Raw genomic sequence first — 23,000 nt, forward strand, 5'->3', positions numbered from 1 at the left:
GCGTGGTGAAGGGCCACAAACAATAATCTTTAGCTTTCATTATACCTGCAGATTCGAAGTAGAGTTCTGTAGAGGAATCTGTTATGTCTGCCAATACAGTAGATCATATAGTCCTAGGGAAAGGTGTCTAGAGTCAAAATAGTATGACAAAGAGACTTCTAGTTCTAAGAAAAGATGGTGTAGAGGCACAGCTCCCTGTTCCTTCTGACATTATATATAAAAGAAACATAAGAAGACTCCCAAAGATAGAGAGGGGAAGGTATGGGACTCAAGGAAAGATACAATGGTGAGTTCAATGGGTTATGTTGCTGTTGTTTGCTTCATATAGCCTATACTTGGTACCAGAGGAACCAGAAATCCGAAAACACTACCGAGCAGACAGAAAAATTCCCAAGAAGAGCTACTTTCTCTAGATAAAGGACCAAAAAAGGAGAAGTCTAGCAAAACATAAAGCTTTTATACAAAAACTACTCTATTCCAGCCAAGCACTACAAAAAAAACCTGTGGACCTGTCTTTATCTGCAAAAGTTGAGTGGAGAGCCTAGACTTCTACCCTTATCAGGTTCAAATGAGGTACCCCAAGCCCTCTGGTGGGGTGATGTCAGTGGAGACCATCTGGGGAACCTAGACTTCCACCCTCTACCTGGCAATAAAAAGGCATCATCCCCCCCTCACCTCTTTCCCCACTAACACAGGGCCAGAGAAGTCCTAATAAAAATAGAAGATTGAAATAAGATCCAGAGTTTTATAACATAATACCCCAAATGACCAGTATACAGTAAAAAATCACTCATCATACTAAGAACTCAACTTGAATGAGAAAAGACAATCAATAGATGCCAACACTGAGGTGACACAGACCGTGAAATTATCTGACAAGGATTTTTAAGCAGCCATCATAAAAAATGCTTCAATGAGCATTGACATGAACACTTAAAATAAATGGAAGGAAAAAATAAAATCTTAACAAACAGAAGTTATAAAAAGATTCAAATGGGAATTTTAAAACTACAATAACCAAAATATGAGGCTCAGTGGATGAGCTCAACAACAGAATAGAGGGAACATAGGAAATTATCAGTGAACAAAAATAGAGAACAGCACAAATTTCCCAACCTGAACACAGAGAGAAGATAGGCTGAAAAGAAAATGAACATGGCCTAAGGAACCTGTGTGACTGAAATAAAAGATCAAAACTTTGTGTCATTGAAGTCAAGCATGTGAAGAAATAATAACTGAAAATTTCCCAAACTTGGTAAAAAGACACAAACCTACAGATTCAAGAAGCAGAGTAAATCCCAAAGGGAGAAACCAAAGAAATCCATGCCAAGACATCACAGCCAAACTTCTGAAACTGTCCACAAAGAAAATATCTTGAAAGTAGAGAGAGAAAAACATTACCTCATCTGTAAGAGAAAAATACTCCAAACGACAGCAGATTTCTGGTCAGAAACCATGAAGGCCAGAGGAAGTGGAACAACATTTTTCTTCAAGTGCTAAAAGACCTATCAGCTTGGAATTCTATATCCAATGAAAATATCCTTCAGGAATGAAAAAGAAATCAAGACATTCTCAGATGAAGCAAAACTAAGAGAGTTTGTCTGCAACAGATCTATTCTAAAATAATAAATGGCCAAGGGAAATTCTTGAAACAGACATGATTTAATCTTGAAATGATTAAAAAAGATCTTGGAACATCAGGAAGACAAGAGAGCAATGGCAAGAATAAAAGTACAGGTAAACACAATAGACTTTCCTCTTGAATTCTCTAAATTGTGTTTGAGGCAGAATTACAACATTGCTTCATGTGGTTCTTAATGTATGTAGAGAACATTTTAAAATCAATTATATTATAAATGAGGGGGAGTATATCTGGGCCAAAGGAATAGGGAATGTCCCATACTGGATCCAGGGGTGGTTGTCCAGAAAATGTAATGAGGATGATGATTCGCCCAACAAGTTCTATATGTTAGTTACTTATGTACTTGTCACCACTTTAAAAAATATACAAACAGTTAATGTGGATGAGCACTAATTACTGATTGTCAAATAGAATTATAAAACAAAAAAACCACACAACACTACTGATAAATCAAAATGGAATTCTAAAAAATGCTTAAGAAACTCATTGGAAGGCAGGGAAAGAAATTAAAAACAGAGGTCAAAAAAAGCAACAACACAAGAAAACACAACTATGACAGTCATCATGCTAGGTGGAAGGCAGAACTTTTAAAAATTAAAAATGTACCCAATAATAGTGATTTGTAAGTTGTTTGAAGAAGACTCCCAAAGAAATATTTTGTATTGGAATCTAGACTTCCTATCTTATCCAAAATCTGAGTAAAGAAAGAGTACAGAAGAATGACAGATTCCACTTCATTTATAAAATACAAAAATTGAAATGTCCAGAACTCAAATCTCAATTGCAATTCAAGCTTTTATCAAAGACTGTACATTAAAAACCCCGCTTATCAGTAGGCTCCAATTCATGGTTTACAATACTAATGATTACACCTACCCACAAAGAATTAATTTTGTTAAATATCCACTTCATTTAAAAAAACATACTAGACAGAGCCGTTTCTGCTTAAACCTGTCAGGCAGGCAAGTTCTAGAGCCCTGTTAGGCTGTGCTGCCCACCCCCCACAGCCCCACACCATTCACCCTAAAGCACTGCTCTCAACTCACTAGGCTGGAAACCAATTTGTTCAACTAATCCCTGAGATAAAATTTCGCCCCAGTATGGGTTTAGGAGTGATTCCTTCGGGCATATTTGCATTTTAATATGGGGCCCTTAAAGAAGGAACAGCTGTTCAGATATGAGGGAGTTTATCTGTACTATGCCCAACAGAAGAGGTTGCAGGGAAGATAATCTCAGCCCCAGTGCTTCCAGGTCTCTTGCAAATCTTGCTACAGAGATTGTCATCTACCTCTCTCTCCAGTGTAAAACCCATCCTAGCAAATGAAATTTTAAAGAGATCAACGAGAAGCAGCTTAATGCAGAGGAGAGAACGTGCTAACTTCAGAATTGGAAAACTTTGATTCCTGCTCAAGCCTGTCTGGCCTCAGCTGGCTCATTTGTAAACGGTGCTCTTTAATGCCTTTGACACCAGGGTTAAGGAGGGCTGAGATCTATCTTCACAGCCGGTAAAGGCAAACAATAATACCACACCCTTCAAGAACACAGTCTAAGATTTGATGTGATGCTCCACATATTTTATCTTTTAAGTGTTCTTTGTTTTTGGAGAACCAATTTTCCTAAGGGGCAAAGTGTTGCTACGAAAATGGCCTCCAATGATCTCACATTGAAACTAGTCAAAAATTCTTAATCCAAATGACAGCTGCAGAGTAAGAAAAACGAACAAACAAACAAACCTCAAACGAGTGAGTTAAGAGAATGAAAACTTAGAAGTCCCTTTTAAACCTTCCTGTATCATTTTTATACTTATTAACAGGGTGTGATGCACGTAGCAAGTTAAAATTCAAGTAAGAGACAGATTGAACAAACTACCTAACTGAAATAAATAATTAAATAAGATGCCAGGAAAAATACAATAATTAAGTCCTTACACAAAAACATACTGTGGCACAAGTGGAGGAACCCCCTAAATGTTGATATTTCCAAGATGTTCACACCATGGGCCCTCTTCTCCCCCAAACAAATTCACCCTTTGAGTGTTTGCCACATTTTATTAATCCTGAGAGTCACCTGGAGCACTGTTAAAATTGATCAAAAACCAGATTCCTGGGGTATCCTGGATCCATCAACTCCAGAATCCCAAGAAAAGGGCACAGGAATCTCACAGGTTTCATAAGCATCTTCCAGTGAGGAAAACTGGGAAACACTGGGTTTGCTAAATGCACTCCTGCCAGTGTGTGAGCTTTTCTAGAGAGAAACAACAAAAACATCTTAACCTAATAGTAATTACTGCTCACAGTTACGGATCTCTCACTATGTGCCAAGCACACCTGCACTCTCTCTCACAGTCTTCATAATGGATCTTTGAGATCAGTATTATTTTATCCATATACAGGAATATTTCATTTTATTGCATTTTGTTTTATTGTGCTTCACAGACTGAGACCCTCCACCAGTAAAAAGATTACACCTCACTTTATTGCAGTGGTCTGGAGCTGAACGCACAGTCTCTCTGAGGTGTGCCTGCATATGTGCTGAAGGAAGTCTGGAAGGGAGGGAAGGAGGACAGGAGGGAGAGAGAAAAGACAGAAGAGGGAAGGAAGGGAGGGAGGGAGAAATCGGAGACAGGAGGAAAGAGAAAGAAACAGGGGCTTCGGAAATCATGAAGAAAAAAAAAGCTATCAATTCCACAACCAGCTTTGTCACTTGCAGCTGTTGTGTGACTGTGGTCATGTTCCTTAACCACTCCAAGCTTCAATTCCCAACCTGCAAGGTGGTTGTGAACAGAAAAAGAGAAAACATTTATACAGCAACTATGGCCACAACTGCTTCCCCTTCACCATTTTTTGTCCAGATAGTTTTACCTTCAATAATGTGATCAACCGCTTTAAAAGCTTCATCAACATTTCCATATTCCAGTTTCCTTTCTGGCTCAAAGAAGGACTTGTGTTGTATAGCTTCCTAGAAAGAGAACAGAAGAGTGAGGCCCCCTGGGCATGAGACCCAGCCCTGGGGCAGGAGCCACAGGCAGTGGGGCATCGCCGAGCCTGGGCAGCGTTTCTCCTCGTGCTCGGGGATGCCGTGCACTTGCAGCATGCCTGCACGGCTGAGCTAAGGCCCAGGCCTCAGCGACACTGCCCACAGAACGAACACAATGCCCCCATTTGGTCAAAAGGAAGAGCGTATGCTCAGAAAAAGCTGGTGCCTACTTGGCCCCAGAATAGACCTAATATTTTCCAGGCAGATTGTTCTCTTCATGCCACAACCCATTGCATGCAGCCAATGCTTGGGCTCTGGACCCAGTCGGGGTTGTGTCCATTTTTCCCATTGATCAGCTGTTTGACTGTGGGCCTGTTACTTCACCTCTCCGAGCCTCATCTGTCCAAATGGAGGTGTAGGTGCGCACAGAGCTCCAAAGGGGTGGCAAAAAGCATAAAATGAGGTGAGGTACTTAGAGAGCTTACACGGCATCAAACCAGCGCTGAAGCAATGCCAGCTGATGACACTCTAACGATAAGGTCATGGCAGCCCTGCCTGCCAGCCCCATGCTCCCCCTCTGGGGAGATGAGCGCAGCACTTGCATAGCGCAGGAGAGCGCCTGGGACCCCGGCCCTGAGAGTGAAATTCCATTTCAAGCCCAACATAGGTACCACATGTGCACTTACACACTGGTTCTTATTGGCTTCTTCTGGGGCCCAAGAAGGGGTACAGTACTGGGGACACATAATCCGGGGTGCAGCTATAATCATTGAAGTTGGTTTTCTTACCTATCCTTAGGAATTTATCTTGCTGTAATCCCTGTGCCAACCGGGCAATGTCACATGCCAGCTCCTGCAGCATTATCTACCGTGGATTATTGCCCATCCACGAAATTCCAACCTGCTTGCAGTTGGGGATCCTCCTAACTCTGGTTCCCGTTAGCCACACCAGCGGGTGTCCATCGACATACCTTACGGGGATGCTTTATTGTGATCCTGATCTTTCCTCCACTGAAAAGGGGGGTTGACATGTTTTTACCACTGTGGGGCCCAGGTTCTTTGACATAGTGTTTGTTGACTGCTTGTATTACTGACCAGCTGTGTGACCTGGGGTAACCCTGTATTTTAGTTTCCTCATCATAATGAGGATAATGGCAGTTTTTAATCTCATAGGACTGTGAGCATTTAATGAGTTACTGTAGGAAAGCTGCTTAGAACGCCATAGCTGTAGAGTGAGCTCTGTGTGGGAATTAGCTATTGTTGTTGATCACAAAGACTGAGGAGAGCTTCTGGTCAAGAGCATATTTTTCTCACATGTAATTAGCTTGACCTTTTGAGCCAAGAGTTTTCCCATTCAAACTATTAAAAACTCTAAAAAGCATAAGCTACGTTAAACCTTAGAGATTAGTGACAGAGATACATTTGTTTTTATCCTATTTTGATTGATAACACACTTTTCTACTGGAGTCAGTTCATGTGATTTTCTTATTAATCTAAGACTCAGATATTTCAGGTAGGAAACAGGAGTTCTATAAATCTTATTTTTAAAAGTTTAACCTCTTTCCACTTCACTGGCCGCTTGCTCTTTGAGTAACTTTGGGCCAATTTCCTGAATATTTACTGGTCAGGAAAGTGATAAAAGAACTTTAATGTGTAGGGAGCAGATAGGAAATGCAATTCCAAGTTATTTAAGTTGCCAAAATATCTGTAGGTATCTTGGGATCTATTTCTCATACTCATTTCAAAGGATAGAAAAATAGTGTCTCCAATATTTGCTTCCTAAAGTATCTTGTTGGTTCTCACTGTGCCTGGGTGAAGAGGGCCTGGGTGAGTCTGGGCCAAGGTAAGTACAGTAAGACCTCATTCAACATTGATAGCTCTTAGAACTGTGGCAAAATGACATATAACAACCAATTTTACAACAGGTTAATTGATGACAGAGACAAGAGTTAAGTTCTTAAGGCACCTCATCAGCATTATCACGAAACAAGGCTGAATGAAACGATGTCATTCAAGGACCTCCTGTACGGAGTTATAGGGCGTGTCTCCTCTCTGGGATACTGTTGGTTGCCCACCCAGCATTCCTCTCACCTGTCTCCTTCCAAACAATGCCCAGAGTTCAGCTTAGGTCTCCACCACTCTCCCATACAGCTCATATACTTCAAAGAAATCTGACCTCCCGGCAGCAACCAACAGCTCCCCCGTTCCCCTGGTCAGTCATTGACTCAGGGTTGGATACGTGACAAAGTGGCCTAATGGGGCTGGATTTCAGGCCTCATGGAATGCGGGGGCAGTGGTGGTCTCTTCTGCTTCTGGGATAAGAGCTGGAAGCTCTGGCTGCCATCCTGTGACCACAGGGGATAAAGCCTGTACTGTGGGCAGCAGGGAGAGGGGTCAGAAGGTCAGGCTTCTCGCTGACACTGATACAGTTTGAGGCCAATAAAGCCCCCGTGTTTTGGAAGCCACTGTGAATCAGATTTGCTTTCCTGTTACTGTAGCCAGCATTTTTACTGATACACCCCTAAAATCTGCTCTTCTGGCACCACCCTTGAACTCATTACCTCTATGGTTAGGATCACTGGCTCCAAATCTTGGTAGGTAATCTTCACTCGCTTCGCAGCTCTCCTTGCCTGAACCTCGGAATCCGCAATCACGGCACAGACAAGCTGACCCACGCAAAACACCTGCAACACAGAAAAGACCTCTGCTTTCAAGAAGGGCAGGCACCAGGCACTCTCCTCGGGTTCATTTTTCTTCTTCCTCTTAGCACAGAGCTAGACACATGGTCAATGACCCCTTCACGTATGTCTTAGCCGCAGTGCCATGGTTAACCAAGCCTTCGTTAGGACAGTGCAGTTGCAGAGTGGGCACTGGGGGCGTCGGGACTGTTTGCTGCATCATTGGCAGTGGTGGCTGAAGAGGTCAAGGGTGATGCTGCCTCCTGTATAGGCACTCAGGCTCCGTCCGGGTCAGCTGGCCTAGGAGAGCCAATGTCACAAGCAGGGCCATCTGAGAGGGAGCTTTTGCCTTCGCAGACAAGTTCACAGCCTGTCTCATCCAGAGAGGAAGAAGAGAGAGTGCTGATGCAACACTGCTGGTGAGCAAGTCTCTGCCCCGGTCTGATGGAGCACAGGCTTTTCATGAAGAAATGAGAGACTGTACTGGCCGAGGGGTGACCAAGCACAGAGCACTCATCATTTCACCTGCAGGTGGGCAGGTGGCCTAAGGAGTTTACACAGGGACCAGGGCACAAAGTTGTCGGGAAACAAAACCAAACCAAGGCTCCAGAAAGGTAGAATACTCAGGACTAGAAGAAGTCACCAGGACTGTTTCGTTCTCTCATCTTATACCATGATCACAATGAAAACTTAATCGCTTATTTTTAAAATCTATATTAGACTATTAGGTCCTTTCTACAGGGAGCATATAGTAGTTTTAACATCAGGAAAAAAAATGGTACTAAAAAAAGTTAAATCCAGAGCGCTCTTGCGAGTACACGGGGGGGGGGGGGGGGGGGTGTGCACAAAACCTGCTGAAATGCCTCTGCTGCATTCTCTGATCACTAAAGATACAGTAGCCAAAGCTTTAATCATTTGGAACTTTCAAAGAGCAACAATGCTAGCTAGCATTGTTCCTCTACTCATTTGCCCTACTACATGGGAAGGAGTTTGTGGAAAATACAGGTGAATCAGACATGGGGCCTCATTCAAGAATTTTAGCAGGTAGGAGAAATATAGAGAGTCCCTCAAAAATGTGTATACACAGGTTGAATAATTATAAGGGCAATGTTTATTAAAATACATTTCATTTTCAAGATTGAGCTATCAGCTATTAAAATGTGTATACATTTTTGAGGGGACACCCTATATCTAAGGCATGGAAATAAATAAGCTTAATACAAAGTAGAAAGTTCATTAAAGGTCCACTTTGCGTTCTCCTCTCTACTTTAAGCTCTGTGAGGGCAAGACCACATGGGTCTTGTTCAGCTACAGTGAGCAGCCACAGTAGGTGCTCATTTAAAAAATGTCTGTTGACCTTGAACTTAAACTTGAAGGAGGAGTCAATGCCTTGCAAATCTCCTGCCCTCTAGACCTGAGGCTACGTGGATTCATTGTCTTCTGTTGACAAATGGTTTGCAGTCCCCTGGACCAAGAGATCAGCTCTAGTTTCCTATCTCTGCCAGAGTAAATAGTAAGAAAAGTCAGGCTCAATGACTTCAGTGCTGCAGCTTATTTCTTGTGCCCAGAATGGATCTATTCTCTGGCCCCGCCCCCAAAATGAGAATTAGGGGGCCAAGACAGAGCTGAACCCTACTAAATGAGAGTGGGGAATATCTAAGGGCCACCCCAGGATGCAGAGAGTGAGGGAAGAATCCAAAAAGAGTGGCTGGCTGTTACTGTAAAGTTCCCCGCACACAAGGGCACTGGGCATGTGGAGATGGTGATGGAATGTTGCCTGATGTCAGACCAACAATCAATAAATGCCAACTGTTCTGGGGTCTCCCGGGAACCCATCTCTTTTCTTTTAAAAATATAACTATTAGTTATAACTATACACACACATACTTATATCAGTGTTTCCTCAAGAGATTTCGTGTATGATCAATTTATTTAAGTGACCAATACATTTGCTGACAAAGGTTACAATTATGGCTCTATTGGTTTTTCAACTACCACCAAGTCCCCACTTAGATGTCAGTGAGCCCCAGCATGAAAATGATTAACTGTAATGCTTATGTGTCTTGTAAATATGTGATCAATGTGCTCCTGGCTGGTGCTTTTGCCAAAGTGTGGATTCTGGGAAAGTGCATATATCTCTTTTTCTTTTCATATTTGTGCACTTCTGAGGGCAGGGGTTATATTTGTTTAACTTATTTTCACAGTGTTAGTTCCACGTTCAATGGCATAAATCAACAATCCAATGCGGGGGGGGGAGGAAGCCTGTTAAATACATGGCAAAATGAATGGATGAGTAAAGGTGAGTTCAGAAAGGAGAGAGAAGCCCTGCCGGGCATGGCTCAGCTGTTGAGCTTCAGCCTAGGATCCAGGAGATGGCGGTTCGATTCCTGGTCAGGGCACATGCCCGGGTTGCGGGCTCGATCCCCAGTCAAGGGCGTGCAGGCGGCAGCCAATCAATGACTCTCATCATTGATGTTTCAACTCTCTCTCCCTCTCCCTTCCTCTCTCTGAAATTAAAAAAAAAAAGAGAGAGAACTTGTGGATTAAAGGATAGTGAAAGGTGATCAGAGGGGAGACACCACTTGAACTGGGACTGGGACTTTGGACACTGACTAGGGCAATGGCTAGAGAGTCGCAGGAGAGAGATTAGCAAGAGATTAGCAAATAAAAATTATCATTATTCTTTCCTCATTTGTTCTTTCACACATGTAAGCAGCACACTCTCTTACTACTAGAAAATATAAAACAATCAAGTGCCTTTTCTATAACTGGTCAATTTATTATGTGGAAAATGAATATATTTGAAGTCATTCACTATTAGAATATAGTGTCTTATAATAAGCATTCAAAAAACATAGGAATCCTTTACCATGTGCCAGATGCAATGCTATCTTTAACAAAATCAGACATTATTATTATTATTATTAAGGAGGAAGTTATTATTCAGACAGAAAGCAAAAATGCAGTACCGTATCTGACGCCAGCAGCTTCTCGGGTGCGCCCAAAAACCCGAAGGAGTTTACGCCTTGAAGATGTTCCTCAGTCACGACATCCACCACGCCTGGCAGGCTGAGGGCTTCCGACAGATCAACCGACCTGGAAGAGAGCACACGGAGCAGGCCCTCAGAGCAGCCCCACAGCCTAGGGGCCACGGGAATGGGCCTAACTGGAGAACCAGATATGACAGAAGCAAATAAGTCAGAAACACTCCGACAGTGCTCTGCCAAACAACTGAGGAAAGACCCCTGGGACAATGAAGTTATTCATTGGAGGGACACACTGTAGTAAATCCTACATTTCGATCCCATCTCACCTCCAATCTGCATTGAATATCACCAACCAATAGCTTTCCCTCCTCACACAATTACTTGTCACTAATGTGACTTAGGTGAAAAGGCAATCATTAATGTCTACCGGGTGAGAACTTTATCACTTACACAATCTTAGCATGAGTTCTTGAACTTGTTACAAAAGCCAGGAAAAGTTCCCGGTCCACTGTAGGCATGTCGTCACAGTAGATGGCTTCGCCTGTGGCATGCTTAATGCCAGACAGGTGCATGATGGGATGGCCAACTGGGTCTTGAGGAAGCTGCTTGGGGTCTACATTCTGTTTAATCAATTACCAACATATCATTTTTATAATCATATTATACACACCTCCCAGAAGATGGTAGCTATCTAATTTACAACTATACCAGAACACTTTTGAAAATGAAAACTATCACTATTAATAGTAACACCAGGACAATAAGCCCATTTCAATAATTCAATAGGGAAACTGTCATGGATGCATAGCCATTATGTTGCTCTTATTATTTCCCCACTTTTTAAAGTAAAAACCACAAATATCTCTAACATAAATTCCATTTGTATAAGTAATGAATATAAACCTTCTTGGTAATGTAAAATTATGTCTTTTTGCTAATGCCCATGTATTTTTAAAAATTTTACTATCAAGATTATTTTAGTGTTTGTATCTAAGCATGGCACATATATTTTGCAGAAGAGCGCAATGACATCATGACTGTTTGTAGGAAATAATGAGGGCGTGTCTTCAAACAGAGAGCCCTTTTTTCTATTTTGAGTAAAGAAGCCTGCCAAAAGATTGAAGAAAAGTCCCAAAGTATATATTTGTCCATTCTATAATCAAATACCAATTTGATTATTTTAGCTGAAGACATGACACTTTGTTTTTGGTAGTGAGCTGTGATGAATCTCCTGGTGAAGAGGTTGCACTTGATACTTGCTTCTACTTGTTCTGTGACTAAAGATCTGATGGAAGAAAGAACGCTCTTCCTCAAGCTGCTGCTCGCTTCGAGCTGTGTCAAAATGCTTTCAAAGCAAATGAACTGACAGGGAGAAAATGCTCGTCATGAACACTGAGGCTGCTCTAGCAATGTGGGCATTTGTGTGTGTGAAAAACCACAAGGAAAACAGAAACAAAACTCATCCGTGTGGAAGACACACTGCTTCCAAACCTTGTCTCGCAATCCATAATAGCAAACTCCCTTCCAGGCTATTAACTAAGTGAAGATTATCACTTTTCTTTGAATGATTTGAATGCCCATTAATTTGCTGTGGTTCCTTTCTAAAGTTCACTCCATTGTCAAGGGTAGGGATTTATAAGCCAAAGGTTGTATCTGTCATAGTTTGCAGAACACCAGGGAAGATGGCAGCTGTTTTTGTTTTTTAAATCCTCACCCAAGAATATGCTTTTATTGATTTTAGAGAGAGAGGAAGGGAGAGAGAGAGAGAGAGGGAGGGAGAAAAACATCAATGTGAGAGAGAAACATTGATAGTTGCTTCCCATACTTGTCCAGACAACTGGGGATAAAACCTGCAACCTCGGTGTGTGCCCTGACTGGGAATCCAGCCGCAGCCTTTCGGTCACGGGATGACTTTCTGAGCAACTGAGCCATCTGGCCTGGGCTGGCAGCAGGTGATTTTTGTGTGTTTTTTTTTGTTTGTTTGTTTTGGCAGCTATTTTTAACAGTCAAAATAATCATTTTCAGTGGAGTTTGGTGTGTTTGAATTTTTGAACATATTAAACCTAAAACCTGAGGGGTATACGCCAACTTCAATATTCATTACGACATACTGTAAGCTTTTATAACTAAATCCAACAACATACTCAATGTTATTGACTTAATAAAACCCTCCAGGTAAAGTTTCTTAATAATAATTTCGAGGAAATACACATTGAATCTTATCCAGTTTACCAACAGGATGACTGCAGGTGATATTTTTATGATGCTGTGGCAGAAAATTCCATTTGAAAGTTATGAGGATTGTGTTCTCTCTGATAGTCAGTTTCCCTTAGGGGAGCTCGAAACAGCTCTTAGAACTTATGTTTGATCCAACTCTAAAATGTAACTCACAGAAAAACCACTGGGTGAATGGGCACGGGGAGCAAAGTAGATTCGTATTCAAATAAAATAAACTAGCAGCTCTTTAAAAAAAGCATCACTTCGTTTCATCAACTTCCAGGGCCTGCGTTTTCTGCCCCTCTGAAAATAAAATCAAAGCGGCCCCATGGTGCCCTGACACAGAATGTGACTTTGGTTGTGCTTGGACTTCCATGCTGCCAAGGGCAGAGCATGTGGCAAGCTAGCCGGCTCATTCACGTTGATGGCACAGGGCCACAGAGCAAAACACACCTCCTTCAAGATCAAAACAGATTTTTAAAAAAAATTACCACTGGTAGCTTGATTTTCAGTCACAATTCTTCATAGATTTTGAAACTTTAACACCAAAGAAGGCTGTGAGTTCACCAGAAGGGGGCTCAGGCTTACAAAGCTTGAGAATCACTGAGGGGTCAGTGGGAACGTCTGAGTGAAGGAGTTACAGCCCAGGCCCTTTGAGTTAAAAAAACAAATGCCACTAACCTGGTAGTTCACTGTGCTCCAGCGATGTCTAGAATGAAGGTCCTCTAAAGCACTCTCATACTTGTCCATAAGGCTAGGATAGTGAACAGGGTCCTAGAAAGTAGAACCAATGCCAATATTTAAAATGTGCCCGAGTGGTCTTGGAAGGGAGGCTAGCGTGGTTCTTAACGAGCGGCTCTGAACTGAAGTCTAACATTTATTGAGGACTCGCCCTGTTCAGGACCCTGTAAGTACAGCATCCCCGACTTCTGGGACACATGCCCTAGAAGGTCCACACATTATGAAGAGCCAAGTGGCTCTAGTAGCTCACTGCCTTCCAACATCTGTTTCTTATGATTCTCTCAGAGGTAAGTCCTAAATGATCTGGGGACTCAGAAAGCAATAAAACAGAAAGATGGAAGCTAAATAAATAAAATGGAAAGGAGTAGAATGCTTAAGCCAGGAAAAAGTCAGAGCCAAAGCACACCATTGCGAATGTACATAAAACGCTGCTCTGACCATCTGCCAGCTCTAGAGAAAGGAAAACACAGAGGCTGCATCCCAGCCACAGTCCTGCCAGAGGAAGCATTCTGGGGTCCCAGGAAGAACGTCTCTTAGAATCAAGGAAAATAGGTCATTTGGGTTTATTTATTTATTATTTATTTTTATTTTAAACTTTTTTTATTGTTCAAAATATTATAGATGTGTCTTTTTCTCCCCATTTACCCATTCCACGCTGCCCCACTCCCCTCCCCAGTCCTTCACCACACCACTGTGTCCTTGGGTTGTGCATATAAGTTCTTTGGTGATTCTTTCCCCCTCCACCCACCCGCCCCTTCCTTCTCTCTGACATTTGTCAGTCTGATCTGTGCTGCCATGTCATTGAATCATTCCTGTTCATCAGTTTATTAAGTTCTTTAGATTCCACATATAAGTGAGATGATGTGATGTTTGTCTTTCTCTGCCTGGCTTATTTCTCTTAGCATAATATTCTCCAGGTCCATCCATGTCCCAAAGAGTACGAGATCTTTCTTCTTTATAGCTGCATAGTATTCCATGGTGTGAATGTCCCACAGCTTTTTTATCCACTCATCTACTGATGGGCACTTGGGCTGTTTCCAGATCTGAGCTATTGTAAACTGTGCTGCTATGAACATAGGGGGGCATATATTCTTTCTGATTAGCGTTTCAGGAAAAATGGTCATTTGGGTTTTTATGCAAGGCTTTAAACAAGACACCTAATGGTTGTTTTTTACATTAAAATGTTTTAATAAAAAATTAAAGCCAACAAAGGCTATTATTGTTAATAGTAGATACATACTGATTAGAGGAAGTTGAATTGAAAGTATGAGACTACAAGGCAGAAGCTTTGAATTATATCACTTGATTCACCCGAGAAATTGGATTAGTTTGCTGTTGATCAGAGGAGTATATAATTGGCTTTATTTTTTTCTCTTGTGATTACCTGGTGGTACTAGGTCACTTATATATGATTTTAAGTTTTTATTCTCAAAAGTTTGATACAACTGTTTTGGTTCTTAGTTGTTCCTATACATAATGAGAAGATGCCCCCAGAAGCAGTGATAAGAGAGAACTTTGTGCCTTTTATTTAAAGTGATCCTACTAATTTCTATACCACATAAAGAATGCGCTTGGCTTCTAGTCAGTTGCTTGTAGAGTGGGATTAATGAGGCCCATACGGTTCAAGTTCCCTTTGGGCCCAGCAAATGCATGCAGACAAATTCTTTTAGTTGTGTTCTCCCTAGCCAACAATCTGGTAACTAATAGTTTGTCAAAAGGGAAACCAGGCAAAAGAATGCCTGGATGATTACTGTGCTTTACTTGCAATTCTTCCCCAAATTTACAAGCCATCAACAGACAGCCTGAAGTATTCCCAGCAAGCCCATGTGTTTCTAACTTGGGCTCTCTTTTCTGTTCTACAGCTATTTGGCAGGGGGTTGTTGCCTCCGCTTTGGGTGTCAGCATGGCTCCTAATACTGGGAAAGCTAATACATGGTCACTTCCACTTACCATCCTCTTTAAAATCTGCGACACTTCCAGGTAGAACTTGAAGAGGAAGCTGATGATGAGAGTCCTCTTGAACTCCACCTTCCCCCCCGGAGCTGAGCCTGGAAGGGAGACTTCGTCCAGAACCAGCCTGCAAGCTGCGTCCAGCATCTCTTCATTCCAGCGCCTGTGAGAGGTACAAAAGAGGACTCCTTGCCTGATAGGACTCACTGCCTCACAGTCTCAGCTAGTGTGTAAGACAAATAGCTACAAGTTAATGCAGGAAATAAGAGTGCAAGCTTCTAAGTTGGGCAACCCAAGTTTAAACCACAGTTCACTCTCAAGGTGTCTGGCCCAGGCCCACCTCTTCCTCATCTGTAAAAGGGAAATAATAGATCATACCTCATGGGGTAGTCATGAGAAAGAAATGACAATCTGTGTTAAGGCCTCAGACCAGGAGCAACAGACCCTTATATCACTAGAACGTTTATTGCAAGCCAGGTTTTTGTTTTAAGCACCTTATATGTATCCATTCATTTAATTCTCTCGACTATCCCATGTGGTGGGGATGACTGCCCCCTTTTCACAGAGATCACATAATCAATAGGGATTGAACTGAGATTTGGACCCAGGCATCTTGGCTCAATTGAGCTCATGTTTTTATCTATTACTCTCTGTTACTTAGGAAATAGTAACTGATATATTCAAGAAATATTGGCTATTAGTATTACCTAAAGATAGAAAAGTCAGGCAAGCAAATGCATCTAGCAATTTATGATAAAACAAACTACCATAATCTGTTTTTTGTTTGCTCGTTTGTTTTAAATATATCTCCATTGATTTCAGAGAGAGGGAGAGGGAGAGAGAGAGAGAAACATCAATGAGGGCAGAGCCACTCACCAGCGGCCTCCCTCATGCCCCCACCAGGCACGGACCCGGGCACACGCCCTGACCAGAAACTGAACCCCAATCTCCTGGATCACAGGCCGATGTTCAACCGCTGAGCCACACCCTGCCGGGCCCACAATCTGTTTTTCATCATGGTAAATTATTCTTTCAAGAAAGAATGCAAATGTACTCATTTTGTTTACTGTATCTGTGTGCCGTTGGGATATGGGCTCTCTCTCCTTTTTCTCTCCCCCCTCTTCCCCTCTCTCTATCTCACACACATGCACATACACACAGACTATATGATTCCCACTTCAGAAGTCACTAAAATCAAGACATAGGGAAATAATTCTGAAATATTATTGGAATTCCATGCCATTAAATAAAAAGATAGCAAACATTTTTCTTCTTATAATTTCATGTCATCAAAAAAAGAGCTGCTCTGTTACTTGGAGTCTAAGGACACGATGCCATACCTTCCGATGAGTTTCTGGCAGGAATTCTTTGCACAGATGGTGGCTGGACCAACGCCTCCATACGAGATGGATAACTCTCTGATGATGCCATCCCCCTCTCCAAAAAAGACTCTCATTCCTGAATTGACTATGGCCAGCGAGTTCTGCTGCCGCTGGGCTTGTCGGAAGGCTGACACGAATTCCCACTGAAAGCAGAAGTTAAGTGGCACGTGTAGAAACACTCTGAGTTCCCAGGCAGTTTATGCATGTCGCATCACACATCCTTGTCACACTCCGTTATGGGCTGAATTGTGTTCTCCCAAAGTTGATGTGTTTAAGTCCTAACTCCCAGGACCTCAGAATGTGGCTGCATTTGGAGATAGGATCTTTAAAGATGTAATTCAGTTAAAATGAGGTAATTAGGATGAGCACTAACCCAACGTGGTGGTGTCCTCATAAGAAAAGAGAATTTGGACACATACACAACAAAGGAAGGACCATGCGAAAACGCAGGGAGAAGATGGCCATCTACAAGCCAAGGGGAGCGGCCTCAGAGGAAACCAACCCTGCTGACACCTTGGTATCAGATTTCTAGTCTCCAGAGCTGTGAGAAAATAAATGTCTGTTGTATAAGCCACCCAGTCTGTGGTACTTTGCCGTGGCAGCCCTAGTAGGCTAATGCACCCTCCAAGGCAGGCTGGATAATCCTCCCTTTATAGACGAGGAATCTAAGGCTCGGAGTGAGTCAGTAGTTAGTTCAGGGTCACAGTAGATCTTGAAACCAGGATTCAACTTGCTTTTAACTCCAAAGACCTTTTTGCCCACTACGTTCTAGTGCAAATGTATTTTTTTAGCCTCCTTCAAACCCCAAGATTTAGGTAGAGATATATTTTCAAGGCTTATTTAGTGAAAAGCCTCATGGCTTTTTAAAAAAACTAGTAAGAAAGTAACTTTAGAGTTTGGGGTGAGGGAGAGTTAGAGAGAAAGGCAGGGACAAAGGCCTGATTCCAGGGATGACAGAAGATTGCATAACACAAATGAAAAGTAACTACAGTAGTTACCGTAGACTTTATCGACCTCAGATTGCAATTTTATTTTTCTTTCCTTAAGTCAAGAACTTCTACCTTTCACTTAAAAGAAGCACTTCTTGGCTTCTCTTTGGCATATCCAAATTGCCAGCATCACTATTCTTGGGCTTTGGGGCTATAATTAAGTAAAAGAAGGGTGGCATGAACACAAGCACTGTGATAGGGCGACAGTCGATCTGATAACCTAGATGGCTACTAAGTGACTAACAGGCAGGAGCCGTATACAGCCCGGAGACTCTGGACATGGGGATGAACATGGGGATGATTCACTTCCAAGGCAGGAGAGAGTGAGATGACTCGGGATTTCATCAGACTACGTAGAACAACGTGCAGTTTACAACTTATGATGGTTTATTTCTGGAATGTTGCATTTAATATTTTTGGACTGCAGTTGACCACAGGTAACTAAAACTGTGGAATTGAGACCACAGCTAAGAGGGGACTACTGTATTCACAAGTGTCACAATCTCCCCTGTAAACGCTGCACACCTTTTCTTAACCCGCTACACGTTGGAATTAACAAGCTGCAGGCTCACAGGTAAAACCAAGGAATGGAAAGGGTGTTCTCACCTTCCTCGAGTAGGGGATGTTCACGGAGATCAAGATTTCTTCAGGCTTAAGGTCTACACTGGGGCACTTTTCAAGGAAGTGCTCGTTTAAAGGAATCTGTCGTTTTCCTTCTGTGAAAAGAAATGACGCTTTCCCTGGAATCTGTACTATTGAACAATCAAATTCCCCAAACTTGGGAAATAATCCTGCCAAGTACCTGAGGAAACTGATTGTTTGGGGAAAAAAGTGATCTTCCTATGCTTAATAAATCTCGTACCCTGTGATGGCATCTTGCAGTGTTTCTCCCCACATAGGCCCCTCCCTTCCTTCCTCCCCTACCTCCCCCACCCTTTCCTTCCTTCCTTCCTTCCTTCCTTCCTTCCTTCCTTCCTTCCTTCCTTCCTTCCTTCCTTCCTTCCTTCCTTCCTTCCTTCCTTCCTTCCTCCCTCCCTCCCTCCCTCCCTCCCTCCCTCCCTCCCTTCCTTCCTTCCTTCCTTCTCTCTCTCTCCACCACTCAGGTTACATCTGGACACCACCAACATGAGTGTGGTCAATGTCGAGTGACCAGGAAAATATCTAGCACTAGTCCTCAAAAAGGAAGAGATGGAAACATTGGAAGTGTGTAGAATTAGGACCAGACTGACCACCATTCCAGCCTCCAGAAAGGCAGGGAGAATTATTAATAGTATGAGGAAGAGTCATTTTCAAAAGTGGACTTCCTGCATCCCCAGAGAGACAAAGGGTAAAAGGAGCAGATTTAATAATCCGTAAGGGGAGCTGTCACTTACCTTTTGACAGCAAGTTGAGGGTACAGTTGCCCACAGCCAGGAGGGGATTTAGATCTGAATCTAGATGCCTGCTCACAATGTGGCCCCCTAAAGACTTTTTAAAAGAATTAGTTATTTTCACTCCAGTTGTGTAATTATGAAAACACAAGTGATGAAATAAGAATTAAGCAAGGCTTTGGAGAATTATTCTTTTTGCCTGTTCCAAAGAGTGAAAATGTTATGATTTGTCAGGGACAGTCATTCAAGGGACACACACCAGTTTACTGCCATCAAATACATACAGCCATGTTCCTGATCTGGGACCCAGCCAGAGTTCTCAAATGCTTCAAGAGAGCACGGAATGTTTGTGTCTTCTCCTCTGGGAGCTTCAGGATTGCACCGGCCAGGATGTCCTTCACCTCAGCCAGGCTGAGGCCAGCACCCAAGGTCAGCTCTGGAATGAAATCATTTCTAAATAATACAGTGTGAGTACTGCTGACCTGGAAATGTCCATTAGATTTCAGATTACGGACATGAGATCTTTATTCTGGATACATGCTGCCCTGCTCATTGGTGGTGATGTTGGTGGTGGCGATGGACATGGTGTCGGTGGTAAATGTTTTGAACACTTGTTGCGTCAAGCACTATATTGAATGAGCCATAGAATCTCCTTTAACCCTAGCAAGCCTTTGAGATATTATTAGCCCTATTTCACAGATCAAGAAACTGAGACTCAGTTAAGTAACTTGACTAGGTTTTTATAGCTAATATATAACATAGTCAAGAATTAGACTCCAGAGCTAGACTCCAAACTCTCATTTATATTGCTTCTCACCATTGCAATTAAATCAAATTCCTTCATCAGAATGAAAAACCAGCCTGTAAGCTGTTACTACACACACTTGCTTCACTTACTCCTGTGCTTCTGGAGAGCAAGACTGTTCTAGTCATCTCCATCTCTGTCCAGCACTTCGCACAGTGCCCTTTGACAAATAGTTGCTACATTTCTCCGAGACGGCATGCATAGAAAGTTCTTCAGTAAAAAGCTGACTATTCAGACTATTAGTATCTCATATAATTGTAGAGAATTCTTCCCTGAGCCTTCCCCAGAATGTTATCATTCTTATAAGAAGAGAATCTCTTTGTATATTATAATTAGGAATAATTCTTTTTCTGGTTATCTACTGGGCAAAGAAAATAAATTGATTAATACATTTCAGCTAAGAAAACAGGGACCTTGAGAACTCACCATTACGTGCATAGTTTACAACATTCAGTTCTTCTATTCTGTCAGGAGAAATGATCACTGGGTGAAAAGCGCCTTTAAATTTCACTTTGGGCCCTAAAGGATTAGAAGGAAAGAAAGATTAGGATAAAGGGGGCGAACTGCCTTGCTAATTCTGCAATTGTGATTAAAACTGGTGTCTTTAAATATATAGAAACTACGTATCTTTCTACTGGTCTGTTCATCGCCAAGTCACACATGCACAGAGAACAGACAGATGAATTTTCACTGTACTGGGGGACCCTTTGGACTTTTCAGCCTTGAAACTTGGCTGATGAATCCAAGACAACGTGTGGCGTACTCAGAATTCCCTCTGGGAGGACCCTAGGAGCCCCCTCAAAGCCTCAAAGAAGAGGGCAGTCAAACCGAGTTTATAATGGAGACAGTAGAAGGACCCTATCACCGCAGCCTACACCTACTGAGACACCACAGAGAGGAAACAAAGAGCCATTTCGGATACAAGCGCCACATGGGAAGATAGGGCAGCTGTCCCTGCAACTGCTGCTCCTGATTCGTCAAGAAGCAGGCCTCCTGGGTGCAACTCTGTGCACCACTCCGATTAGGGGCAACAGGAATTCACTTACGGAATGGAAGCTGTGAAAGGCTTTTGAGCAACGCTGAGGAAGCCAAGCTGGTTTCCCTGAGACATGCATATATGAGGTTCTTTTCCCTAAAGCGCTTTAGGCTTCCTCATGAGAAATCCCTAGGGTTCTTTCTGCATACCCGTAGAGGTGTTCCCCATGACGACAGGGGCCTGGGGGTACTTGGCTTTAGCTTCTAGAAGTTCTTTCAGGGTCACTGGGGAAATCCACATCATTCTATCGCCAGCAAAAATCCTGGTCCTTGGTGGTTGTTTCTCAGCCATTATCTATTGAAAAGCCATAGGGATTTGAGATTATTTTAGGACAATATCTTCACCTGGTTTTGCTCTATCTTTGTAGGAACAAAGAAAGGAAATAGAAATTTAAAAAATAAAATAAAAATGACCTAAAAGTACAGCTTCACTAGGAATCAGAACAAAACTGTGACAATATTTTACTCCATCTGGAGATGGTTCCAGTGTCTCCTTTTGGTGCTTTCATATCTCAAAGGAACTCATTTCAATGTTTAAAAATATTTTAACATGTTTTATTTTGTCAAAACATTCTATGGAAGAATAAACTCAGTTTTCTACTGGAAGTAGAAAACATGTCTAAGTCTACAAATGTCATAATGACATTTCGTAACATTTTTATAGATACCACCTGCTGCTTCTTACACTCAACTGTTTCCTCAAGGTGACTCCACCCTCCCACCCCATCTCTGCATTGGTCCCACACTCTTTAGGCCTTGAGCTGAGGATGACAGATGGATATTATCTGTTTGCCAATCAGCCTTCAAGAGGGTTCCTAAGCAAATACCCTTCCTGCCATTTCACCATGAATTCCTCTAGGACGAGCTCAACTTTGCCTTAACTTACCATTAGCTCGGGAGGAAAAATTAATTCCTGAGTTGGATCCAAGGGCAGAAACTCCTCTTCTGAGAAGAGTTTTGGATTTTCCTTAAAAAGAGAAAGTACCAAAAGTTACTGTCACCAAGCAAATCTAACTACAGTACTTTAAATCCTTTGTGGAATGAGCTCAGAAGAAGAGAGACATAGAGCAGACAGACCAAAACCCAGCTGGCCAGCCATAATCGCTGGGCTCTAAGTCGCGGGCTCTAACACAGGCCTGGGCCTTAGCGATCAGTGCAGACGTCAGTGAGCTTCCAAAGCCCTGCACGGCCGGAACATTCTCCTGGAGTCCGGGGAAAGAGAGGACACTGGCGGCAGCACCCGAGCCAGCTGAGAACAAGAATAGTTCCCTGAGTTGCCACCTCTTCTTTCATCTCCCTGACACCTCTACTTTGCTTCTGGCTCTTAAAAAAAAGACACTTGAAGGAGGCTTTACAAAAAAATACTAAGAAACACTATGATATCAGTGTGTTTTCTTTCCTTTAGATAGCTGTACTTTGAGAGTGATATCTTAAATGAGGAATGAAGTTGTTTGGATAGGGGTGTAGGGGGGTGTGAGTGTGTGTGTGTGTGTGTGTGTGTGTGTGTGTGTTACAGAGATGGAGTGAGAAGGGAGAGGGGACATGTTGACACACTTCAAATTAATTTAACTTGGGCAGCTATTTATTCTTCCTGAAAGTTGGTTGGTCTGTGACCATGTCCTGAGAAACCCTTATAAATAATTTATATTTCACTCACCTTATTTCCTTCCTCAAATTCCGGTAATTCATTTATTTCTTGATTCAAACAGCAAACCCCATTTTCTTTACTTTGACAGCACCCAGAAGTCTAGTGGGTGAAAAATAAATAACCAAGAATTTATTGCTGATTCTACTAAGAATTTTTTCAGCTTTATTGAGGTATAATTGATAAATAAAATTGATTACATTTAAAGTATACAATCGGAGGCATTCTTATATACCAACAATGAACTTTCAGAAAGAGAAACTAAAAAAACAATACCATTTACCATTGTAACTAAAAAAATAAGATGCCTAAGAATGAGCTTAACCAAGGATATAAAAGACTTGTACTTGGAAAACTACAGGAGTTTCTGCCCTTGGATTCAACTCAGGAATTGATTTTTCCTCTCAAGCTAATGGTAAGTTAAGGCAAAGTTGAGCTCATCCTAGATTAACCAAAGAAGTTATATGCATAACCCATGGACACAATCAATAACAGGGTGAAGGCCTGGGGAGGGGGCAGAAGGGAAGTAGAGGGGGTCAATCGGGGGAGAAAAATGGAACACCTGTAATACTCTCAACAATAAA

The 23,000-nt window shown here is 42.2% G+C and overlaps 1 protein-coding gene across 1 annotated transcript in view; it reads right to left on the reverse strand.

The window, feature by feature from the left end:
* Positions 1 to 23,000, reverse strand: part of LOC107544193 (aldehyde oxidase) — a 38,083-nt gene that overhangs the window by 2,059 nt on the left and 13,024 nt on the right. Inside the window, exons 4-17 of the mRNA XM_087819980.1 lie at positions 22,429 to 22,518; positions 21,658 to 21,738; positions 20,922 to 21,066; positions 20,163 to 20,255; positions 19,216 to 19,367; positions 18,935 to 19,028; positions 18,168 to 18,277; positions 16,531 to 16,715; positions 15,191 to 15,353; positions 13,181 to 13,273; positions 10,733 to 10,902; positions 10,265 to 10,391; positions 7,179 to 7,301; positions 4,504 to 4,600 (exon numbers count right to left, since the gene is read on the reverse strand). Coding sequence (XP_087676106.1) covers positions 4,504 to 4,600; positions 7,179 to 7,301; positions 10,265 to 10,391; positions 10,733 to 10,902; positions 13,181 to 13,273; positions 15,191 to 15,353; positions 16,531 to 16,715; positions 18,168 to 18,277; positions 18,935 to 19,028; positions 19,216 to 19,367; positions 20,163 to 20,255; positions 20,922 to 21,066; positions 21,658 to 21,738; positions 22,429 to 22,518 — 1,723 coding nt within the window. The remainder of the gene's footprint in view (positions 1 to 4,503; positions 4,601 to 7,178; positions 7,302 to 10,264; positions 10,392 to 10,732; positions 10,903 to 13,180; positions 13,274 to 15,190; positions 15,354 to 16,530; positions 16,716 to 18,167; positions 18,278 to 18,934; positions 19,029 to 19,215; positions 19,368 to 20,162; positions 20,256 to 20,921; positions 21,067 to 21,657; positions 21,739 to 22,428; positions 22,519 to 23,000) is intronic.

Source organism: Miniopterus natalensis, chromosome 8 (genome assembly GCF_054644295.1).
Source record: "Miniopterus natalensis isolate mMinNat1 chromosome 8, mMinNat1.hap1, whole genome shotgun sequence".
In the NCBI taxonomy this organism is placed as follows: domain Eukaryota; kingdom Metazoa; phylum Chordata; class Mammalia; order Chiroptera; family Miniopteridae; genus Miniopterus; species Miniopterus natalensis.